The sequence below is a fragment of the Felis catus genome, chromosome C2 (genome assembly GCF_018350175.1).
Source record: "Felis catus isolate Fca126 chromosome C2, F.catus_Fca126_mat1.0, whole genome shotgun sequence".
Taxonomy (NCBI): Eukaryota; Metazoa; Chordata; class Mammalia; order Carnivora; family Felidae; genus Felis; species Felis catus.
In genome coordinates, this window is record NC_058376.1 from 140,257,866 (window position 1) to 140,281,576 (window position 23,711).

The 23,711-nt window shown below is 42.2% G+C and overlaps 1 protein-coding gene across 12 annotated transcripts in view; it reads right to left on the minus strand.

Annotated features, from left to right (window-relative positions):
• Positions 1 to 23,711, minus strand: part of THRB (thyroid hormone receptor beta) — a 391,572-nt gene that overhangs the window by 5,231 nt on the left and 362,630 nt on the right. For all 12 annotated transcript variants that reach the window (XM_045037689.1, XM_023260616.2, XM_023260619.2 and 9 more), the window contains 2 exons: positions 14,526 to 14,672; positions 7,045 to 7,303 (listed from right to left, as the gene is read on the minus strand). In XM_045037689.1, the coding sequence (XP_044893624.1) occupies positions 7,045 to 7,303; positions 14,526 to 14,672 (406 nt within the window). The remainder of the gene's footprint in view (positions 1 to 7,044; positions 7,304 to 14,525; positions 14,673 to 23,711) is intronic.

The window sequence follows — 23,711 nt, forward strand, 5'->3', positions numbered from 1 at the left end:
GCTTCCTGGCAGAGAGGGGAAGACAAGCATGGACATGCAGAGAAGAGGAGATGTGAGAAGAGATTGGAAACATTGCAGGAGGCCTGAATGCCAAAGGAAGAGTGTCAAATAATAAATTCTCATGAAGACAAAGAAGTACAATCTCCAATTTTAGTTGTTTACCTCCTGTAATGAAGCACTCCTTCCCTTCTCTAATACAGTTAATAAAACTGCTACCTGTAGCAGCCTTGTGTTGGGGTGTTTTGGGGAATTAAATGAAAAGAAAAGAAGCTAGCATTGCCCCGTGCGGAGTAAGGAAGAATTACATTGGGAAGTTGGAGTTAGAGGAGACCATGACCATGTAATGACCAAGAAATCTTCCCAAGTCTTGGGAGGACTGCTGGCCTTCCATAATATGTGGGGAGGGGACTCAAGGCAATTTCACACAAAAGATAAAGGGATGTCATGAGAAGGCTAGATGACTGGGGAACATCCAGGCTACAAACACTTAGGTTACAAAAGTGGGTACAGAGGGAATGTACCTTAACATACTAAAGGCCATGTATGACAAGCCCACAGCTAACATCATATTCAACAGTGAAAGGCTTAAAGCTTTTCCTCTAAGATCAGGAACAAGCAAGGATTCCCACCCTCACCTCTATATTCCACATGGTATTGGAAGTTCTAGTCAGAACAAGTAAGCAAGAAAAAGAGATAAAAGGCATCCAAATTGGAAAGGAAGAAGTAAAACTGTCGCTATTTGCAGATGACATGATATTATATAGAGAAAACCAAGACTTCACCAAAAAACTGTTAGAATTATAAATAAATTCAGTAAAGTTGCAGGATACAAGATCAATATACAAAAATCTGTTTTCTTTCTATAAGCTAATAATGAATTATCAGGAAGAGAAATGAAGGAACACAATCCCATTTACAATAGCGTCAAAAAGAATGAAATACATAGCAATAAAGTTAACCAAGGAAGTAAAATACCTGTACTGTGAATACTGTAAGACATTGATAAAAGAAATGGAAGGAGACACAAATAAATGGAAAGATATTCTGTATGCATGGATTGGAATAATTAATATTGTTAAAATGTCCATACTACACAAAGCTGTCTATAGATTCAGTGCAATCCCTATCAAAATTTCAATGACATTTTTCAATTCCTATTTCACAGAAATAGGACAAACAATCCTAAAATTTGTATGGAGACACAAAAGACCCAGAAAAACCAAAGCATTGTTGAGAAAAAAGAACAAAGCTGGAGGCATCATGCTGTCTGATTTCAAACTATATTACAAAGCTATAGTAATCAAAACAGTATGGTATTGGTATAAAAACAGACACAAAGTTCAATGGAATGGAATAGATAGCCCAGAAATACACTCATTAATATATGGCCAATTAATTTATGACAAAGGAACCAAGAATACACAATGAAGAAAGCATAGTCTCTTTAGTAAATGAGTAAGAAGTAAGAAGAGTAGATAGCCATAAGCAAAAGAATGAAACTAGACTCCTATCTTACACCGTATACAAAAATTAACTCAAAACAGAATAAAGACTTGAATGTAAGACCTAAAATGATAAAATTCCTGGAGGAAAACATAGATGGTAAGCTGCTTTACATTAGTCTTGGTGATGATTGTTTTGGATCTGACTCCAACAGCAAAGGCAACAAAAGCAAAAATAAAGTGGGACTACATCAAATGAAAAACCCGCAGAGCAAAGGAAACCATCAACAAAATGAAAAGGAACCTATGGAATGGGAGAAAGTATTTTCAAACCATATATATGATAAGGGGTTAATATCCAAAATATAAAAAGAACCCCTACAACTCAATAGCAAAAAACCCCACAATTGATTAAAAACTGGGCAGAGGATCTGAAGAGACATTTTTCTGAAGAAGACATACAGATGGCCAACAGGCAAATCTAAAGTTGTTCAAGATCACTAATCATCAGGGAAATGCAAATCAAAATTGCAATGAGATATCACTTCACACCTGTTAGAATAGCCATTTATCAAAAAGACGAGAGATAACAAATGTGCACTATTGCTAGGAAAGCAAATTGGTGCAGTCAGTCTGGAAAACAGTATGGAGTTTCCTCAAAAAAAAAATTAAAAATAGAATTACCATATGATCCAGTAATTCCACTACTGGGTATTTATCCAAAGAAAACAAAAGCACGAACTTGGAGAGATATATGTACCTCATGTTCATTGTAGCATTATTTACAATAGCCAAGATATGGAAAGAACCTAAGTGTCCATTGGTGGACAAATGGATATAAAAGATGTGATATAGATATAGATATAGATAGGTATAGGTATAGGTATAGGCATAGATATAGCTATATCTATCTATCTATCTATCTATCTCTCACATCTGATGGAATTCAGCCATAAAAAATGAATGAAATCTTGCCATTTGCAACAACATTGATGGACCCTGAGGACATTATGCTAAGGGAAGTAAGTTAGAGAAAGACAAATACCGTATCATCTTATACGTGAAGTCTAAAAACAAACAAACAAACAAACAAAACCAAGCTCGTAGAAACAGAGCACAGATTGGAGGTTGCCAGAGGGTGTGGGCTGGGCTGGGCTTAATGGGTGAAGGGAGTCTAAACTATAAACTTCTAGTTATAAGATAAGTCATGGAAGTGTAATGTACAGTATGATGACTATAGTTAATGATACTCTATTGCATACTTAAAAGTTGCTTAGAGAGTAGATCTTAAAAGTCCTAATCACAGGAGAGGGGTGCCTGGATAGTTCAGTCAGTTGAGTGTCCAACTATTGACTTTGGCTCAGGTCATGATCTCACAGTTCATGGGATCGAGCCCCATGTTGGGCCCTGTGCTGTTGGTATGGAGCCTACTTGCTATTCTTTCTCTTCCTCTATCTCTGTCCCTTCTCTGCTCACACACACTCCCTCTCTCAAAATAAATAAATAATCTTAAAAAAAAAACTGTTAAAAAAAAGCCTTCATCACAGTAGAAAAAATTTTGTAACCATATATGGGGACAGATGTTATCCAGACTTATTGTGATCATTTGGCAATGTATACAAATATCAAATCATTGTGTTGTACATCTGAAACTAACACAATGTTATATGTCAATTATAACTCAATAAAAAATGTTAAAAAATAATTTTAAACCAGGATGGATTCCTCATATAGCTCCAGGGAGCCCTACCGCCCTGCTGCCCAGTTCTTTCCAGTTTTCTCTTTGTGGCTCTGATCAAGTAAGTCCACACTTTAAGTGTCCAGTTATTGAAGTATTTGTATTAGTAAAAATCAAAACAGGATTCTGCTTAATCTGAAAGGAAGGCTCAGCACTAATGTCTCAATCCACTTCTGTGTTTAAACAAAATACATGGGCTTTTGGAATCCCCTATTTGGCTTGAAATGCAATTTGTGCATTTTTATTTTTTGTCTTTTGTATTTGATGATGCTGCTTTGTGGATCTCCTCAATCTCTCTCTCTCTCTCTCTCTCTCTCTCTCTCTCTCTCTCTCTCACCCCTGTCTTCTCTCTTTCTTTGAGTATGCCAGAAGAATTCTCCACAGGATCCTTTACCTTTTGATCCCAAGTAGAAAAGCAACATAATACTGCTCTGGATGTACTCCTTCAAAGGGAAAAAAATAACCCGGGTTTTGTGGCCTTAAAATTCCGTCCTTTGATAAGAGATAAAGATAAGGTGGTCATGTAATTGACACAGAGAAAATGAATGGACATTTTGATCATGTTCAAGTGGTATTAAGCATGTTTATGAAGGAATATTATAAAGGTCAAAGAGTGTCTTTAACTCTTTAAGACAGAATTTCTCAAAGCTGTGTCCTTGGGATCATGTCCATCTTAGCTCTCCACTCATCACTGCAGGACCAAAGAACTTAGTGGTAGCAGCTCCTGGAGAAGGCTTTGTGGAAAAGCCCTAAGATACTGTGTCATTGTAATGCCAGACAAAACAATGAGGCTTAGGAGACAATACTGAGGACGGCTGGAGCCGTGGAGCACAGATATGTAGCTATCATTTGCCAACTGTAAAGTGTCTTCTAATATTTTTCTGGTGTTGGCAGTATTAATGAAAAGTTCCCAGGCCATTAGGGTGGAGAAGATTTTTAAAAGGTTTTTAAGTATGTCACGTGGCTCTCCAGCAGTGACAGCATCATCAGAATCAGAGGATGGGGAAGAATCGCCCAGTTAAGTGTTTGACAGGGGTTGGTATCACAATTTTTGCCTTCTCAAATACTCCCTTTATTTACTTTACTGAGATTATTTGTTTAACAATCTGTTAAAATTAACTCACTACAGGGGAAACATATTATTCAGTAAATAAAAATCCATTTGCCGTACTTAGAAGATAGCCGTAAAAACAGGGTGTGTGACAGAAACCTTTATTAAACTTATTTATTAATTATTTTTTTAATGTTTATTTATTTTTGAGAGAGACAGAGCATGAGCAGGGGAGGGGCAGAGAGAGAGGGAGACACAGAATCCGAAGCAGGCTCCAGGTTTTGAGCTGTCAGTGCAGGTGCCCCACCTTTATTAAACTTTAGCTAAAGATTCTTGCTGAAGACTGAGATCCGCTCTGTTATACAGGGAGGTCAGTAAGTGTTAGGCATTCGGGATAGACTGGCACCAAAATGAATCTCTCTCCTTGCCTTATTTAGAAGGAGATGTAACTAGAAAGAAAACTGTGAAAGAAATAGCTTTCTCACTATGTGGCTCAATGTTATTTAAAATTCTTTGTATCACTACAATTTCACTAACAATTACCTTGAATCCCCCTCCAGAATATAATTCCCACTTATTTAGTTCAATTTCCTTATTTTAAGGGACACTGAAACCCAAAGGAAAGGGGTTACCCATTTTCTTTCTTTAAAAAAAATTTTTTTTGTTGACTTATTTTGAGAGAGAGAGAGAGAGAGAGAGAGAGAGAGAGAGAGAGAGAGAGAGAGCATCTGCGAGCAAGTCGGGGAGGGAAAGAGAGAGAGGGAGAGAGAAAGAATCCCAAGCAGGCTCTGAACTTTCAGTATGGAGCTCAGTGTGGGGCTCGACTCACAAACCTCGAGATCATGAGTCAAAATCAAGAGTCGGATGCTTAACTGACTGAGACACCCAGGTGCCCCATCCATTTTATTTCTTTAGGACAAAGGGCCTGGGCTTCTCACTGGCTGTTGACTAGAGACTTCCCTCTGCTCCGAGAGGCCACAAGCAGATCCCTGTCATGTGAGCTTTCCCAGCATGGCAGCTTACTTCATCTAGGCAGCAAGGAGAGTCTCTAGGGCAAGCCTGTTAGCCAGAGGGAATCTTTTATAACATAATGTAACCGAATTGCATGGGGGTGACAGTGAATTCATTGTATTCTGTTGAAGCAAGTCACAGGTTCTGTGCACACTCAGTGGGAGGGGATTGTACAAGGGTGTAAACATCAGAAGGTGGGGGTCATGGGGGGCACCCTAGAGCTTGTCCACCACAGCATACAGCAGGGTTCGTTATGCTATTCTTTTCTTTTTTTTTTTTTTTTTAATGTTTATTTATTTATTTGAGAGAGAGAGAGGCAGAGAGAGAAGGAGACAGAGAATCCCAAGAGGGGCTTGGGAATCCTGATGCGGGGCTCAATCCAATGAACTGTGAGATCATGACTGGAGCCAAAGTCAAGAGTTGGATGCTTAACCTACTGAGCCACCCAGGTGCCCCATTATGCTAGTCTATACTTATGTTTATGTTTGAGATTTTCCATAATAAAAAGATTTTTTTAAAAAAAGTCTGCCATACCTAAATTTTTTGTAGCAAATAAATTTCAAGATGAGCTTCAAAAAAGAAAAAAGGAATTCTACTGAGTTAACTAGGAAGCATGGACTCTATAAAGGGTTCTCATGGTACTTGTGACTGATAATTTACCCATCTATTTAGTCATTTATCCCATAAACATTTTTCAAATTCTGAACACTGGCCTAATTGTAATTAGACATATTTCTGTCTTCAAGAAATAAACAGTCCAGAGGGAGATATGGATAAGTTAAGCTGACAGCTGTCATGCAGAGTGACCCTCAGCTTAACTGAGGATGCTCTGAAAATGCACAGGGTGCCTCTGAAACTACCTTCTATTTAAAGACTAGCTTCCTTTGAAGAGTTTGATGTATTTTGCATTTCTTATTTATTATGACATGATCTCTGAAGAAAAAAAAAGTCTCAGCATTATCATCTACTCTTTGTGGAAGGAGTCTGAGGCCTTGATCATGAGCTCTAGGCAGGTTAGAGCTGGTTGTAGATTCTTTGCCGTTCCTCCCATCTAGAGGTGGGCTCTTGACTCTGGACTGGTGCTGGGCCTTGTTTGGACCAACAGAATGCGGCAGAAGTGATGCTATATGACTTAAACCTGGGACTTAAGACGTCTGCAGTTTCTGCTTTCGTGTGCTTGGAGCTCTCCTTGGAATCCTCTAGCCATGTAGGAGTTCAGCTAGCCTGCCAGTGGAGAGGATGCATGGAGGCCTACAGCTGTGTTTGATGTCTCAGCCCCAACCTCTGCCATCTTGGAAGCTTTAAGCCACTAAATTTTCGGGTAATATGCTATATAGCAATAAACTTAAGCTGTAGCTAAGCCATAAACAAATTTTCCTCAACCAGAACTTAATACAGAATGGTGTAGTCACTCATACCCATACCCTGTGTAATAAACCAGAAGGAGGCAGAGTTGGCCAACTACCATAGGTCAGGCTGGGTAGTGTCTGTTGAAGGTGGATCATCTCATAGAGTCTTTAAAAGGACTCATTTGGGTCCTTCTACTACGCTGGGAGATTGCAGGAAGCATCAGATACCTGACACCCTCCTTCAGTTCCCAGTTCATTGGCAAATCCCTAATTGCTGAAAGAGAATAAGCTATGATTTTGCAGCTAAAGCAGCGGTGGGGACAGGGTCGCAGGGGGTGGGGGGGTGGGGGGTGGGGGGGTGGGGATGGACTGGAAACTCATCAAGTGATTTGAATTAGCACCAGATAAGCAAAAGCTCTTTTGTTGCCCAATAATGAGTCTGGGAGTACTCACCTGAAGACATCAGGAGGACAGCCTGAAGGAGAGCTACTTCTGTGTCATCCAGGTTGAAAGAAGACAGTGACATGCCCAGGTCAAAGATGGCATCCGACACCACCCCAAGACCCCCATTCTTCAGCTGGCCCCGCGTCACTGCCATTTCCCCATTCAAGGTTAAAGTCTCACTTTCTGGGTCATAGCGCACAGCAGCGCGAAGGGACATGATCTCCATGCAGCAGCCTTTGAGGAGGATTATCTGGTCTTCACATGGCAGCTGAAAAAAACCAGCCCACGTCAGCAAGAACAAGTGCACAAATGTCAGTAAGGAATAACATGCAGTATTTTAATAGCAACAGGGACAACATCCTACGATCAGTGTCGCTCCTTGCACTCTTTGAGGCTATGGCTTTTCCCTTCCTACTTGGCTGCAGACTTTCAACAACCATTCTTCACACTCCAAATTGGTCACCAACTTTAACCTCAGTAGTTTGCATTTCTTTTGTGATGGATATAGATCTCTAACTGGGATTACGGTCATGTGTGAGATTGTGCTCATAATCCCTTACTCTGGAGGTTTGTATCGTACACCAACTGATAGCTGCTTGAGAACACGGTTTATGTTAAACTTACCTAATTTTCTCATAGTTCTAACAAGCCAACAGCAGACTCTACTCTTTAGTTGGATTTGGTTTTTGAAGCAAGTTTGCTCCTTGTAGGTCTCTCAAAAGGCACAAAAGGAAAAGGTTGCTTATAGATGCATGTTACCCCTGAGGCCCAGAGATGTAAAAGCTTTGCCCAGTTTCTTACTTGACACATGCCCAAAGGCAAGGGAATTAAAAGCAAAAATGAACTAATGGGACCTCATGAAGATGAAAAGCTTCTGCACAGCAAAGGAAACAACCAACAAAACTGAAAGGCAACCAACGGAATGGGAAAAGATATTCGCAAATGACATATCGGACAAAGGGCTAGTATCCAAAATCTATAAAGAGCTCACCAAACTCCACACCCGAAAAACAAGTAACCCAGTGAAGAAATGGGCAGAAGACATGAATAGACACTTCTTTAAAGAAGACATCCGGATGGCCAACAGGCACATGAAAAGATGCTCAATGTCGCTCCTCATCAGGGAAATACAAATCAAAACCACACTCAGATATCACCTCATGCCAGTCAGAGTGGCCAAAATGAACAAATCAGGAGACTATAGATGCTGGAGAGGATGTGGAGAAACGGGAACCCTCTTGCACTGTTGGTGGGAATGCAAATTGGTGCAGCCGCTCTGGAAAACAGTGTGGAGGTTCCTCAAAAAATTAAAAATAGACCTACCCTATGACCCAGCAATAGCACTGCTAGGAATTTACCCAAGAGATACAGGAGTGCTGATGCATAGGGGCACTTGTACCCCAATGTTTATAGCAGCACTCTCAACAGTAGCCAAATTATGGAAAGAGCCTAAATGTCCATCAACTGATGAATGGGTAAAGAAATTGTGGTTTATATACACAATGGAGTACTATGTGGCAATGAGAAAGAATGAAATATGGCCCTTTGTAGCAACATGGAAGGAACTGGAGAGTGTGATGCTAAGTGAAATAAGCCATACAGAGAAAGACAGATACCATATTGTTTCACTCTTATGTGGATCCTGAGAAACTTAACAGAAACCCATGGGGGAGGGGAAGGAAAAAAAAAAAAGAGGTTAGAGTGGAAGAGAGCCAAAGCATAAGAGACTCTTAAAAACTGAGAACAAACTGAGGGCTGATGGGGGGTGGGAAGGAGGGGAGGGTGGGTGATAGGTATTGAGGAGGGCACCTTTTGGGATGAGCACTGGGTGTTGTATGGAAACCAATTTGACAATAAACTTCATATATTGAAAAAAAAAAGTTTTGCCCAAAGTCACCCAGTGAATTAGGGGTAGAGGTGGAACTAGAATTCAGACCTCATGGCTCCCAGGGTTGTATTCTCAGTACCTCAGGCACTGGAGTTACTCCACACACTGGAGTTCCCTGCCAGTTCTGTAATCTCATTTTAAGCATATTTGGTTGTCTTGTTAATTAGGATTTGTGATGATGTGATAGCATTTATAACAAACTTGAAAAAGAACTTTGTTAGCAAAATAACAAAAAATCAGAATTTTACTTTCTGGCAGGAAAGAATGTTGAATTAAAAGCCACCATCAAAATAGCTTGAAAGGCTATTAGTTAATGGATATTTTTGATGCACCGGGCATCATGCTAAGATTTACAGGTGTCATCTTATTTAATCGTCACAGCAATACCGCAAAGTGAATATTCTAATTTCAATTTCATTCATAAAAGTGGAAATCCAGGCACCGAGAGGTTGAGTAACATGCTAAGGGGTCACATGAGTATTTTGTGGGTGAGGCTAGGACTTGAAGCTAGATCTTTCAGAATCCAGCGCAAAGAAAGAAGAGAACACACTCTTTCGAAATACTTGAGATATGACTAAGCTATCATAAGCAATGAATGTGTAAATCACACATAATTTTTATCTTTTCATTAAATCAGGTACAAACTCTTTTGGGGCAATACTCTTGGCAACACTTGACTAGTTCAATTTAGGTTGTTACATAAAACTGAAGGTAATACTACTGAATTATATTTAAAATGTTGGGCATTTCATATTTTTCGCTAAGTCAGCCTAGCCACCTTACCATTTAACTTCAAATTACTTAGCTTTTTCTACAGAATAAAAGTCATTTCATAAGAATAAAAGTCATTTCATATTTGGTTCTGGAATATATATACATGGGAATTCTCTCCTTCCACTCATTAAAAAAAAATGACTGTGATTTACTTTTATTTAGGTTCTAATTTGTATTCCTGGCCCAAGATCATGGTAGGCAATGGGAAACCCTGAGCTTGGATAGATCCTCCACCAGTAAGATGGAGAATTGGTCCAAGTGGGCACAGGCTGGCTTTAATGCCCATGGGAAATGTCAGCCCATCAGGGTCACCTGAGGGCTTGTTAAATACATTGCTGGCTCCACCCTCCGAGTTTCTGCATTCTCCAAGCTCCCAGAGGATGCTCATGCTGCTGGTTCAGGGACCCTGCTCGTGAGAACCACTGGCATAGAATGGCAAAGAGAAATTGCTGATCAGATCAAACCATTTATTTTTTTAATCTGTCATAAAGAATGCAAACTTGGGCAGGCCGCGCCTTTGTAGCCAAGTCTGAATCTAGATGAAGTAGATTTCTTTTTATAACTTCCTGTTAATTGGTTCAGATTTAAATAAAAGTTGAATAAGTATTTGTTAAGAATCAACCAACGGTTTAGAAACTAGGCCAGATGCCTTTTCCTTTTAGAAACGTCTGTAGGTTGGGCGCCTGGGTGGCTGAGTCTGTTAAGTGTCCGACTCTTGAATTTGGCTTAGGTCATGATCTCAGGGTCGTGAGATCGAGAGCCCTGTGTTGGGCTCTTTGCTGGGTGTGGAGTCTGCTTAAGATTCTGTCTGTCTGTCTGCCTCTGTCCCTTCCCCGCTTGTGCTCTTTCGTGCTCTCTCTCTCTCAAAAAAAGAAGGGTTTGTAGGATGATGGTAAGATTTGTGTCAACATGTGGGCAAATACCTCAGTCACCTGCCCCAATACTTTCATTGAGAGGCAGCTGCAAGAGGGCATGGCAGGCAGAGTTGCAGGGGCATTCCCACAGACTCTCTGTCACCTTAGGAGAGCAGCACTCGGGCTGATTGGCAAAGATGTCTGTGCCCTGCATTCCAGAAGTAATTCTTTTCTTTTTTATGTTTATTTATTTATTTATTTAGAGAGAAAGATTGTGAGTAGGGGAGGGGCAGAGAGAGAGGAGAGAAAATCCCAAGCAGGCTCCATATTGTCAACTCAGAGCCCAGTGCAGGGCTTGATCCCACGAACGCTGAGATCATGACCTGAGCCGAAATCAAGAGTCGGATGTTTAACAGACTTAGCCACGCAGGACCCTCAGAAGTGATTCTTAATGTGTGTTTTGGCAGCTTTGTCAGCAATGATTTTAGATCTTTTGAAGCCCTGGGTGTCCACCAACCTTGCTGGTGGATTGGCACAGATCTTAGCACAGAATTACTGTGCGCACAATTTGAACAGCACATGCACCGAAATGCCTCTGGCAGGAAAGCTCTGGCTCTCCAGACCACCTGGGATCTCCAGCCCACTCCACAGGAAGCTAACGGGCCCACACAGTTCATTTCCTTCTTTGGGGTTCTAAAGAGAATGAGAAAGGGCTAAAAGTCCTCAGGAGGCCACCAACACCAGAAACAGATGTGTGTCGGCTGTTAAAGTAGCCCCTCCCCACCATTTTTTTTTTCTGCAATTTGGAGACTACAAAAATCAGGGTTGGAGGAGAGATGGAATCATGACTTTGAAGCAGGATTAAGCTTCTGAAGGAACTTGGAGAAGCTTGCCACAGCTGTGCTTGAAAAGTTCCATGTGGACCCCTCACTCTTGCCATGGACACAAGTGTGTTTGTTACTAGTGGTGGAGATGGCTTCTTTCCCTTCTTCTTTAACTGAAATATCTCTCCATGGTTGGTGTACGTCAGTTTTACATTTTTCTAAGAAACATTTTTGGTGGGTATTCAAAAGGGAACATGTGACTAACAAGCTAGCTCGAGTTGTAGGGGTAGTGTACTCAATAGGGTTTTTCTTCACACACCTAGGATGGGGGACAAAGGACACAGCCCAGAGAGAGAGAGAGAGGACCAAGAAAGGAAAACGAACTCAACCCCATGAGCAAAAAAGAAAGATGACGCGCAGAGTCAGAGGAACCCAGCAGCCTTGGAACAGCTCTACACCCTTCTTGAGAGCAATTTGGCAACACATATCACAAGCCTTAAAAGGTGTATATGCCCTACTCCTTAGACTCTACTTCTAAGATTTGCCCTTAGGAAACAGTGCAGTGAGCGGGGCATAGGCACCGGGATGCTTATTGTAGAAGGTTAATATCAGTGAAGAATGGGAAATGAGCTGAAGATCAGTCCAAACAGGTGACTAAATTCTGTAGATCTCTTCTGTAGTTCGTGGTCATTAAAACTTCGTCTGTGAAAAAACACTTAAATGATGTGTTCTGTGGCTGAGGGTAAAACGTTTGGTTTAACAGGGTGATGACAACACTTCATTCTTTTTTTTTTTTCTTTTTTTAATGTTTGTTTATTTATTTATTTATTTATTTATTTATTTATTTATTTATTTATTTATTTATTTTTTACGTTTATTTATTTATTTTTGGGACAGAGAGAGACAGAGCATGAACGGGGGAGGGGCAGAGAGAGAGGGAGACACAGAATCGGAAACAGGCTCCAGGCTCCGAGCCATCAGCCCAGAGCCCGACGCGGGGCTCGAACTCACGGACCGCGAGATCGTGACCTGGCTGAAATCGGGCGCTTAACCGACTGCGCCACCCAGGCGCCCCATAATGTTTATTTATTTTTGAGAGAGACACAGAGTGTGAGCAGGGGAGGGGCAGAGAGAGAGGGAGACACAGAATCTGAAGCAGGCTCCAGGCTCTAAGCTGTCAGCACACAGCCCGAGGCGGGGCTTGAACTTATGAACTGCGAGATCATGACCTGAGCTGAAGTTGGACGCTTACCCGACTGAGCCACCCAGGTGCCCCTATAACGTTCTGTTTCTTTATTTCAGTGTTAATTACATGGGTGTGTTGAGTATGTGAAAATTCATTGGGCTGCACCTTTATATGTGCCTTTTACTCTTTAACAAAAAGTAAAAAGTAAAAACATAGTTTCATAAGTAGGAAGTACAATAAGGTAGATAAATATGTTTCATACTTCATATATATGTGGGTACATGTACACACACACACACACACACACACACACACACACTGAAAAAAGACTCAAATAGGCTCCAGAACGTCAGCAGCTTATCTTAAGTGGTGTTATTATGAATCAATGTCTTGAATATGTTATTGTTAATAACCTTCCAAACTTTAATAAGTAATTTTTTAAAAAGATGGTCAGAGACGTGGAAAGCTCCATACCAATACAGACACAAGTCAAAATCCCTTCTCTAGGACTCACCAGCTCCTCTGAGTATGAATAGCTCCCACTGCAGGGCTACCAGCCAGCATGTCAGGTACCCTGGCCCCATCACAGTAGGGGGATAAAGGGGAGGGAGAAGAGGGAGGCACGCACTCTTCCTCAGCTAAGTCTAGGGATCAGATACCTGCCTCCTGAAGCCCACTGCTCTGTCCTTCTAGATATGGCTCTTGTGGAGGCTCAAAATAGGCAATGAGAAGCATCCGCATCAGTGTCTGAGGTCTCCAGCTGGGCTCCCACTATTGCAAACTCAAAGGCACAAATGAGCTGGAAGCCAAGGCATGATGGAATCATTCCAGGCGAGGAGACGGCTTCTTTCTAGGTGAGGCTAGATTCACTTATCGCTTGGATAGCTTACCCCAGAGGCTCACAGCAGTATGCGGACTTCTCTATTTGATATCTCTCTGGGTCCCCTTGGAGGTGGGAAGAGCAATAGATTGGCACCTGATGGGGGTTTTCAAAGGGTAAAATTTTCCACTTGATTTAAAAAAGGAAGGCTAGAGACAGGATGGTAATGTGATAGAGGAAGTAGCAGCAGCATCAACAGCTAAAATTTATGGATATACTTAGGACCAGGCACTATCCAAACACTTTATATATATGATCCCATTTAAACCTTGCAACAGCTCTGAGAGGTAAATACTATTATGATTCCCATTTTAAAGATGAGATAAGCAAGAGTTGAAGACACCAAATAACTTATGTAGGATTTTCGCCCATTCAGCTGACTGCAGGTCCCATGCCCCCAGGTGCCACATAGTAAGACTGCTAAAGATGAGGTGCGCAAAAGGGAAATCCTATGAGCTCTGTTGGGTGTGCTCTTCAGGGTGCCCTGAACATGGGGCAAGAAAGGGTGAGATTATAGGAAAAGGGAGGAGACTTAAGGAGTTATTAAGATCCTTGCTCTGTGAGGGAGCTCCTTACTGTTGAGGAGGAAACAACCACACAACTGTTTTTGCTGTGATGTGTAATGGAAAGCATATCGACTTCAACTCAAGCCATCGCTGTTTGCATAACTTCATGTCATCTCTTTGATCTTAGTTTTCCCCAGTCATAAAATGGGCTTAATTAAAGCTACCCTGCAAATCGGTCACAAGGTTTGGATGTAATGTGGGCAGACTTGGGCATGGTAACTGGGACATCATAGGTGCTGAATGAATAGAAGTTATTGCTGTCCTATTTCCCTATGCCTGGAGTCAGTGGAAGGAGAGAATCTTCAGCCTCATGTGGACAAGCTAATGAATGATGACTGAATAGAGAAGGTAGGGAAATAAAAAATGAAACAGAGTGCATTTTCATTTTGTACTGACATTGCTTTCACGTGACGTAAGTCCCTACTAATTAATATTAAATTATAAATAATACTCAGTATTCCTGGAAATTGATGGAACTATAACGAAAAATAATGCAGAAGGAAAAACAGTTTCCTCACCTCACAAAACATAGGCAACTTTTTGGCAAAATCCACCACTCTGGTAATTGCTGGTGTGATGATTTTTGTAAAATGGCTGAAGGCTTCCAAGTCAACCTTTCCACCTTCTGGGGCATTTACTATTGGTGCTTGTCCAATATCTTCTGGCTAAGGAGGAGAAACAAGAAAGATTTAAATGAAAAACCTGGAGGATCTTTATTTATCATAGTTCTCGTGTGGCAGAAAATCTCTTCTGAGTTGACATACTATACAATTTCTAGTTTTCACTTTGCTTATTAACAAACTATGCAGTTTCACATGGTTCAGTTCTCTGAGCAAAGATATAGGTGTTGGCCATTGCTTTGATAGCCGCCAGTGATAATGTTGACAGGATTGTTGCCACAGAAATAAAGAGAGAGAAAACAAGTGAGAGAAGAAGGGAGCCAGAGAGAAACAACAGGAATTTGGGTTCTGCTTCTGAATGCGCAAAGGATGCCGGGTGACATATGTGCTTGGGGCTCTGGGCTAGCATTTTCAGAGCACTGAACATTCTGGCGTGTGTAGACCGTGATGAATGGGATGGGATGAGATGGGATGCCCTGGCAAGTAGCACCCTGTGGATTCATTCTTGCTTTTGACCCAGCTGCTGGGGCTCAAAGTTCCTGTCTGCTCTACAGACTCCAGTAGGAGGTCTCAGTGGGCTGAGGGGAAAGACCTCTAAGTTGCCTACAGGAACTGAATTGTGTAAACTTGGCAAACTTTTGGGCAGAGTGGGTCATTTGCCAGTGTTTAGTGTCTCTGGAGCACTTCTGTGTCATTGACTTGCCCAAGAACAATCCATAGCCTTGCTACTCAAAGGGTGGTGTGGCAGGTTGGGTGTCACCTGGACACTTGTTAGAAACCCCCCCTCCCTCCCCAGACCTAATGGTGCAGAATCAGCATTTTAGCAAGCCTCCCAGGTGGTTGTGCTTGTGTTAGCCACCCAGTTGTCCATTGGCACCCCCTAGCTCCTTAGCAGGGCGCTCAAAGACCATCACGGTCTCATGTATCTGCTCTTGTCACCTGTGTTTCCTGCCAGTAATAGTCCTCTCTGTTGTCTTCTCTTGTTGTGATAATCATGACCACTATTTATCTGTGGCCAAGCAAGCCAGCCCCTTTGAGGGAGCACATTATCTCAAGCAGTTCTTACACAATCCTGATTGGCAGATGAGCAAACAAAGGGCTCAAGGAGGTTAAGAACAATCCCCTGAGGCCAGGACTGGGATATCGGTCACCCAGACTCCACACACCAATCTGCCAGGAGCCCCACATCTACCCCCTACTTTGAAGTTTTAATAACCTGTACACTTTTGACACCAGGGGGCAAAATTCTATTACTCTTAATATTCCCCTTACTAGCCTCTCCCACTGCCTTCCTGGAAGTTGTGAAGGTCATCAAAGGGATTAGAGATTCACGCCTGCCCCACGACCATCTCTGTCTAGAACCACAGTGAACAGACTAGAACCAGTCACCCAAGGTTGGGAGGTGTGAGACAGTGGGCAGAGGTGGGCAGGAGGAACAGGCATTATGAGTGAGTCAAGCAAAGCTGAATCCCTCACTTGCAGAGTGGTGGGGGCACATCACTTGTGACAAGACTGTGGCCTACCTACCGCTGTGGTCTCCAAACATCCCTGTATCAGAATCATTGGGTTGGGCTCCTGTGTCCAGAGTTTCTGATGCAGTAGATCAGGGGTAGAGTCTGGGAAAAACCTGAATTTCTAGCAACTTCCTGGAGCAATGGTGTTGGTCTGGGGCCACACTTTGAGAACCACTGGGCTGGCAGTAACTGCATCCAGCTCAGAGTAATCCAGTTACCATTTTCTTTTCACACGTCCCCAGTCATTGCTCACATCTAATTTTTAGCACAAAGAAAAGTAAAGGATGATTCTTTTACTGACTTGTTTCCAGGGCACAAGGGTCAACAGGAGCAGCCCAGGCCCTCCAGGGGTGTGGTAGGAGCTGTGGTTATAGCCTAGGGAAGGATTTTAAAATTTATTACATAGCAAACTCTGGCAGCATTGACCCTTTTTGGGTTATCCAGTAGGTTCTCTGTTTATTTTATTTTACTTTTTTGGGGGGAGGGTGGTTTGCTTTGCAGGCAGCAAGTGAGTGGGAAAGGGACCTAGTCTGTCATGTTATCACAGTCAGTGATGATGTTTTGGGGCAACTGTTGGCATGGGGAGCCCATGGGAGGTTACTGTTCTGCTGGCTTTCTGGATGCAGACAGAATTGATGGAATAACCACATGTACAGCTTCTCTCTCTCTTTCTCTCTTTCTGTGTTTCTCACATAGACTGAGCTAAGGGAAAAGGCACATTTGGGCACTGCTGTTCCTCGTATTCTTCACCTCGTCGGTCTTTATAATTTCTCCCACCCCAGAAATGAGGCTCATCTCACCTGCTTTGTCTGTCTTATGACTCTGTCATGAAGATCAACTGATAAGAGGGACATGGTCACACATGAAAAAAGAAAGGGCGTTTTATACACATACACACACATAGGGTGAAGTTTTTTAGAAATAACAATGAAAATATGTTAATATTTTTAATAGTTTGGCCTGGTTGATTCCAAATGTCTTGTCATTGAACATGATAGATCTAATCTGATTTTATTGAATGGCATTCAGTGTCCTTTGAAAGGTGTGAGTCAATACTGATGTTAAAAATTTCCATTTAATCTGTGAGTTCACGGGGTATTTGAATCATGCCTGTGATACCTCTAAAGGTTTGAAAAAAGGGGGGAAATTATACAAGGAAATACAGCAATTTTAATTAAAATTAACCCCCCAAATGTAACCACCTCACAAGCTTTTCTGTTGAAAAATAAATATCAGGGTAGGAAAAAAAATGTATTTTTAAGTCTTTGGGTATTTAATGGAAAATACAATTGCTAGAAGTAAAATCATATACAAAGTAAAAGCTTTTTATTATTATCAAGGGTTATACCCATAATGGATCTTGGATACCGGAAAATATACATGGATAGATGGATAGATAAATAGACTGACAGACAGACATAGTCTATGAATTGACCTGAGTTCACCCATCAGGTACGAAAAATTAAGGTTGAGCAATGTAAATTTGTCTGTGACATCCCTAAAGGTTTTTCACCCATATGGACACAGATCATTTGCTGCAATATTTGGGAGATGTTAAAAACAGGAGTACAAATATTCGACATCAGCTGTATCTAATCAGATATGTTAATATAGCTGGTAGCCTTGTAATCCATGACGTGAGTTACATTTGCTCACAAGCACACACGTGTCTGCACTGAGAGCAAACTCAGGTACTGATGGTAAGCCTCGGGCTTGCAGCTTCACCAGCGTAGGCTGTGGGCAAAGCCTGGTTTTTGCCCGTGTGGCACACACTGCCTTAGCTTGCTCCTAGGGTTGTTGCCAGTTCTCCTTCTGACTTTCTTCCTCCTCGCCTGCCCTCATGGACCTCCTGTGCCAGCTGAGCCCACCTCTCGCCATCTGCTCCCCAGGTGGATTTGCACTGCTGTGGTTTGGAGCTGCCTTTCCTCTGACTTGTACTTTCTCTGAAGTCCCTGCTTCCATCTTATCTTGGCCAATTCCAAATCCCACCCCACTCAAATTCTATTTTCTCCTTAAAGTCTTCCCAGATCACCTGTGTGAAATGATGCCTACGGTAGCTCATGTACATCACTCATATGGCATTTAGGCATTTATTACTATTATATTGCAGTTATATAGGCACACAGCTAAGATATGGATTTCTTGGGTGGGGGGCATAAGCCCTTAAGTATCTTTGTCTACTTTGTGGAAAGCATTGGGCTAAAAGGTGGAGGACAGAATGCTTGTTGGTTGGTTGAGTGAATAAATGTAGGTTTATACTCGTTCAACTATGCAGCCAGGCCTAGTTCTAGATGCTAAGTTACATCAGTAAATAATGCATCCTTAAGGAACTTTCACTGTAATTGAGGGAAGACAGGCAATAAACAAAAACAGTACTCTCACAGAAGAATTTCTGTCTGTGATTAGACGGAAGGTGACATGATGGTATGTAGGGGTCAGGAAGCAGATGGGCAGCCCCGGGTGAGAAGTGACGTGTGAGCTTTAACTGGAAGACAGCCCTCCACAGATCCAGGGGAAGAGCATTTAAGGCAAAAGGAAAACCAGTGCCAAGTCCCAAGGCCAGAAAGGAGGCCTGTGTGCTCAGAGCCCAGAGATTGCACGAGATGAAGGACAGAGGCAGGTAAGGGTCCTGTGATGCTGGGCCTTGTGGGCTGTGGGGAGGAGACAGGGTTGTGTAGTGCAGCTCCACTGAAAGGCTTCAAGTAGGGGTGCAGTGGGATGAGAGTTTGGGTTATGGTGCAGAATAGGGATACGGGAAGCCAGAGGAAGAAATGGGCTGGCAGCAACAGCCTTTTGGGTAGGAGATGAAGTGGGCTGGACTACAGGGCAGCAGTAGAGATGGAGAGAAGCAGAAGAACTCCAACCTCTTCTGGGAGCCAGACACAGGGATTTCTGATGGACTGGATGTGGGGTGTGAGACAATGAGGAACCCAGAGTGTCTCTTCTTGGGCAGTGGAGGAGGTGGGGGGCCCAAAGAGAGAGATTCAGGGGTGTGCAGGGGTGAGCTTCAACTAGCTCAGCTAGAGCAGGCTGGTGATGCCCAAATGGAGACTAAGTGCCTTTCTGCTTGGACTGTTCATCAGTATTGTTCAGGTGAGTGGCAGATGCTGCCAGTTGACCTCTTTGCAATGGCTGGCCAGAGCTGACAACTTCTTGGCTTGAACCTGCAAACTCTCTGGCACATGCAGAGTGGGATGGGGCCAGACAGGACTCTCCCCTTTCTCTGCTGATCACAGCGTGTCTCTTGCACCTTTGTAAGGAGGGGCGGGAAGACCCAGACAAATGGTGATTAAAGGTCCCGGGGCTTTGAGATATTACTACAGGCTCTCCATTTTCCTGGGATGAGCAGGGATGGGATGTGAGGATGGGGGTGGTAGGGATAATGCACATAGGCACCACTAATGTGGTTGTTTATGATATGCCAAGCACTTATATCTATAACTTTTATACCATGTGGTGTAAAGTCACTTGAGCCATAGAGGTGAAGTAACTTGCCCGAAGTCACATAATTAAAAAGCAACAACCATATACATTTAAAGCGACAGAGGCAAGCACTGAACTCAGGCTGTCTGGTTCCAATCTCCAAGCACATGACTAGACAACCCTGCCTTCTTCTGATGTAGTTATCATAATCTCAGGTGTGACAGAAGCCTTTCTGACTTGAGTGCTCTTGTCTTATGACCTGTCTACACGGACCACACGTGGCCAAATCACTCATCCTGCCTGACCCTTCCGCTTATGCCACTTTTCTGAGGCTTTCCCAGTCAAGTATGTTTGAAATCAGAGAGTAGCTCTGCCAGGGAAAAATAGGGCAGGCCTGCCCTGGTTCTGATGGTCACACTTTATACTTGTGTGGAAATCCATCCAAAGTCACATCTTTGCATGTGAATGAAGGGAGCAGAATAATAACACAATGTCAACAGAAAATATTGTTGCTGGTATGGGGTTTGCTCCAAACCAAGTGTCTTCCCATTCTTGGGAGGTGTAGAAGTGAATTACCCTTGGTGGAGAGACACTGCTTCCCTTGTTTGTCATAAGATGCCCCTTGTTCCCTTTTCAGTGCACTTTTTTTTTAATGTTTATTTATTTTTGAGAGAGAGAGAGAGAGCACAAGCAGAGGGAGAAGCAGAGAGAGAGGGGAACAGAGGATCTGAAGTGGGCTCTGTGTTGACAGCAGCGAGCCTGATGTAGGGCTTGAACTCACGAACCGCGAGATCATGACCAGAGCCAAAGTTGGATGCTCAACTGAGTCTCCCAGGTGCCCCCACGCAGTGCACTTCTATATTTCATCGTTATTGTCATCACACCCGAAGGGTTATTACTTTGGGCACTTTTGTACCATTCGGGATTTAAGTGGATTGGAGAAAACCAGAAAATTATGATTTAAATGCTTTTGGAAGTAGTTTTAAAGAATGGCTTTGAATTATTATGAAAATATGCATGGCTATTTAAAAAGTTTCTTATTTGCCAGTGACTGTCATTTTCACAGACATAAATATAGATTTGAAACCCAGGTCAAACCACCAGTCTCTATTTCTGACTTGAGTCCTGGTGTCAGGGTAAAAAATGATGAAGAAGGTTTTTTTGGGGAATAAATTACTTTCCTGCTCCAGATAAATGAATACTTCCAGCTTTTATGACAACATATAATTTTTAGTCCCTTATGATATATTACTATATACCATTTAATAGTCTCCTCAAATTCTTTTTCAAAATAAGATGGGCCATCATCACATACAAATAAGTGAAATAGTATATGTAGCAGTGTTGTAAGCAGAATAAAGGCCATCAGCCACACAGAAGACATAAATCCTAATATGTAGAAGCCTATTCAGACATGGATATCATTTAATGTCTTTAATGAAGGATTCGTAATGTCCTTGCAGGAATAATTTACCACTCAGTGAATTTTTTTTTTTTTCCTGAGCATAAATACTCAATTGGAGGCACTCTTCTGCAAGAGGTATGTGTAAATATGTAAACTGGCTGAGACACAGGGCTTAACTGTTCTGTCTCTGAGGATGGGCCAGTGGAACTGTACATTCTGTTTAACAAATATTTATTGAGTTCTGTTCTGGTTATCTACGCTGTGTAACAAACTATCCTAAAACTTACTGGCTTAAAACAACAAATTTTTACTGATGCTCAAAGTTGATGGGCTCAGCTGGGTGGTTCTCACTTGGGGTCCCTCATACAGTTGTCCTCAGATGGCAGCAGAGGCTGGTGTCATCTACTGGCTTTTTTACTCATGTTTCTGGTGTCTGGTTTGGCACTGGATTTGGCCTTAAAAGTCACTGTGCTAAAATCTGTTGCCCCCTTTAAAAAAAAAAAAAAAAATATATATATATATATATATTTATTTTTTATTTTTTTAAGTTTATTTATTTATTTTGAGAGAGACAGAGATAGCACAAGTGGGGGAGGGACAAAGAGAGAGGGAGAGAGAGACAATCCCAAGCAGGCTGTGCACCATCAGCATGGAACCCGATGCGGGGCTCGAACTCACAAAACCATGAGATCATGACCTGAGCCAAAACCAAGAGTTGGACGCTTAACTGACTGAGCCACCCAGGTGCCCCTAAATACCGTTGCTTAAAGGAATCACACACCAGCCCCCATTCAATGAGAGAGAAGAATGGACTCCACATCTCCATGGGAGAGAATGAGCTGTATATATAGTCAAGAAAGACTCTAATGGCAGCCATCTTTAAGAAAAGCTACCATACATCTCAATCACACGTGTGATAGACACTGAAGTCACACTCCTGAATGGAATGTGGTCCTTCCGCTGAGGAGATGTGGGGGTGATCCCAGGCACAGAAGAGGATTGGATGATAGAAATGAAGCTCATTGTAGAGACAAATGGGACTGTGGAGGTGTTCTGATCTACCCCAGCACCGCTGTGAAAAAAAAAAAAAAAAGGCCTAGAGAAGCAGTTCTTCATATTTGGACCAAGAGGGGCAATTTCTTGAACAGAACAAGGATCTACAAAATATACATTTCATGTCAGCTCCACAGCAGGAGGGAGATTGTTGGGTAAAACAGTTGCTCTGTAAATGTTAACTTCCTGAAGAAAACTCTTGTTCCTGGATAACCTCATGGCCCTGACAAAAAACTAATGGCAAATCATTTTGTGCCATACTTTCTTTGGTTCCTTCTGTAGACTGATGAAAAGCATAAGGAGCCTTTGAGCTAAAAGTGCAGACCTCACTGTTTTTAATCATTAGCAATCATGCCATCTTTGCTAAAGAGACCATGAGACATGAAGAGATCTGAGTGTATTTTACCCTACAGAGTTTGTTTGTTTCTTTTTTTAATGTTTATTTTTGAGAGAGAGAGCATGAGAGAGGGGCAGAGAGAAGGGGAGACAGAGGATCCAAAGTGGGCTCCACGCTGACAGCAGGGAACCTGACGAGGGACTCAGACTCACCCACCATGAGATCATGACCTGAGCCCAAATCAGACACTTAACTGACTGAGCCACCCAGGTGCCCCTACAGTTTGTTTCTTGGCTTTCAGATGCAGCTTGTGTGACCTCCTCAGAGAGATCTTTCTGACCACCCTGTTGAGAGAAGTGAAGTCTCTCTCCACTTCCAATTCTCAATCACTCTGTCCCATCAGGATGTTTATTTTCCTCATTGCACATACTACCACCCGCATTTATCTTTTTGGTTAATCCTTACTGTCTTTCTCCCTCCATCGGAATAGAGCTGACTTATTCACTTCCTGGCACACAGTAGCTGCTCAATAAATGTTTTTTAAAGTAAAAGAACAGATCTTTAGAGTCTGGAAAAAGCGCCCTAGTGACCATGGAAACGGTTTAATTAGGCTGGTATTCATTCTCTTTTTGGAGTAGAGAAAATTGAAATGCAAAATTCCCCAGAAGTCCAGATGTGCCCCAAATCTTCCACTAAACTTACTTAGTCACTACTCTGAAATCAGGCCTGGAAGTGGTTTTCACAATCTCCTTTTATGGCTGACACGTTTGGGGAGATGACAGATTTAGGATTGGAGTAGGCAGGACTAGCTCTTGTAATGCCCTGAATATATTAGATTAGAATTGATCTGTCTATCCAGAATTCATATTTTCTCCTTCCTGGAAGATATACCAGAGTAGTCCTGAGGATTTAAGATCAAGGCACCAAGAGGTGGCCCCTCCAAAGACATGTCTCCTTCAAAGGCTCTTTGGGTTTGGATAGGTGACCAAGTTGTACAGTGTGGTGATTAAGAGCATGGATCCTGGAGCTGGGCAGTATCCATCACCACTCCTTACCTTAAAAGGAGCTTTGTAAGTTTCCTTTTAATTTTTCTGCCTCAGTTCTCTGCTTGGGAAAATGGAGATTGTACCCACATTTACCTACATGGTTGGCATAGGTTAATGTAGAGCAAGCAGTTAGAATCGTACCTGGCACTTGGTAAGAGCCATCTAAGTGTTTGCTAACATTACTGTTCATGGATGCCATCAACAGAGTATGTGAGAACCTGCTCATGACAACATTGAAAGTAATTGAGGGCAGGTAGCTTATGGGGAAGATTTTTCTTTCAAGTTATTTTTATACTGTTTTCATGA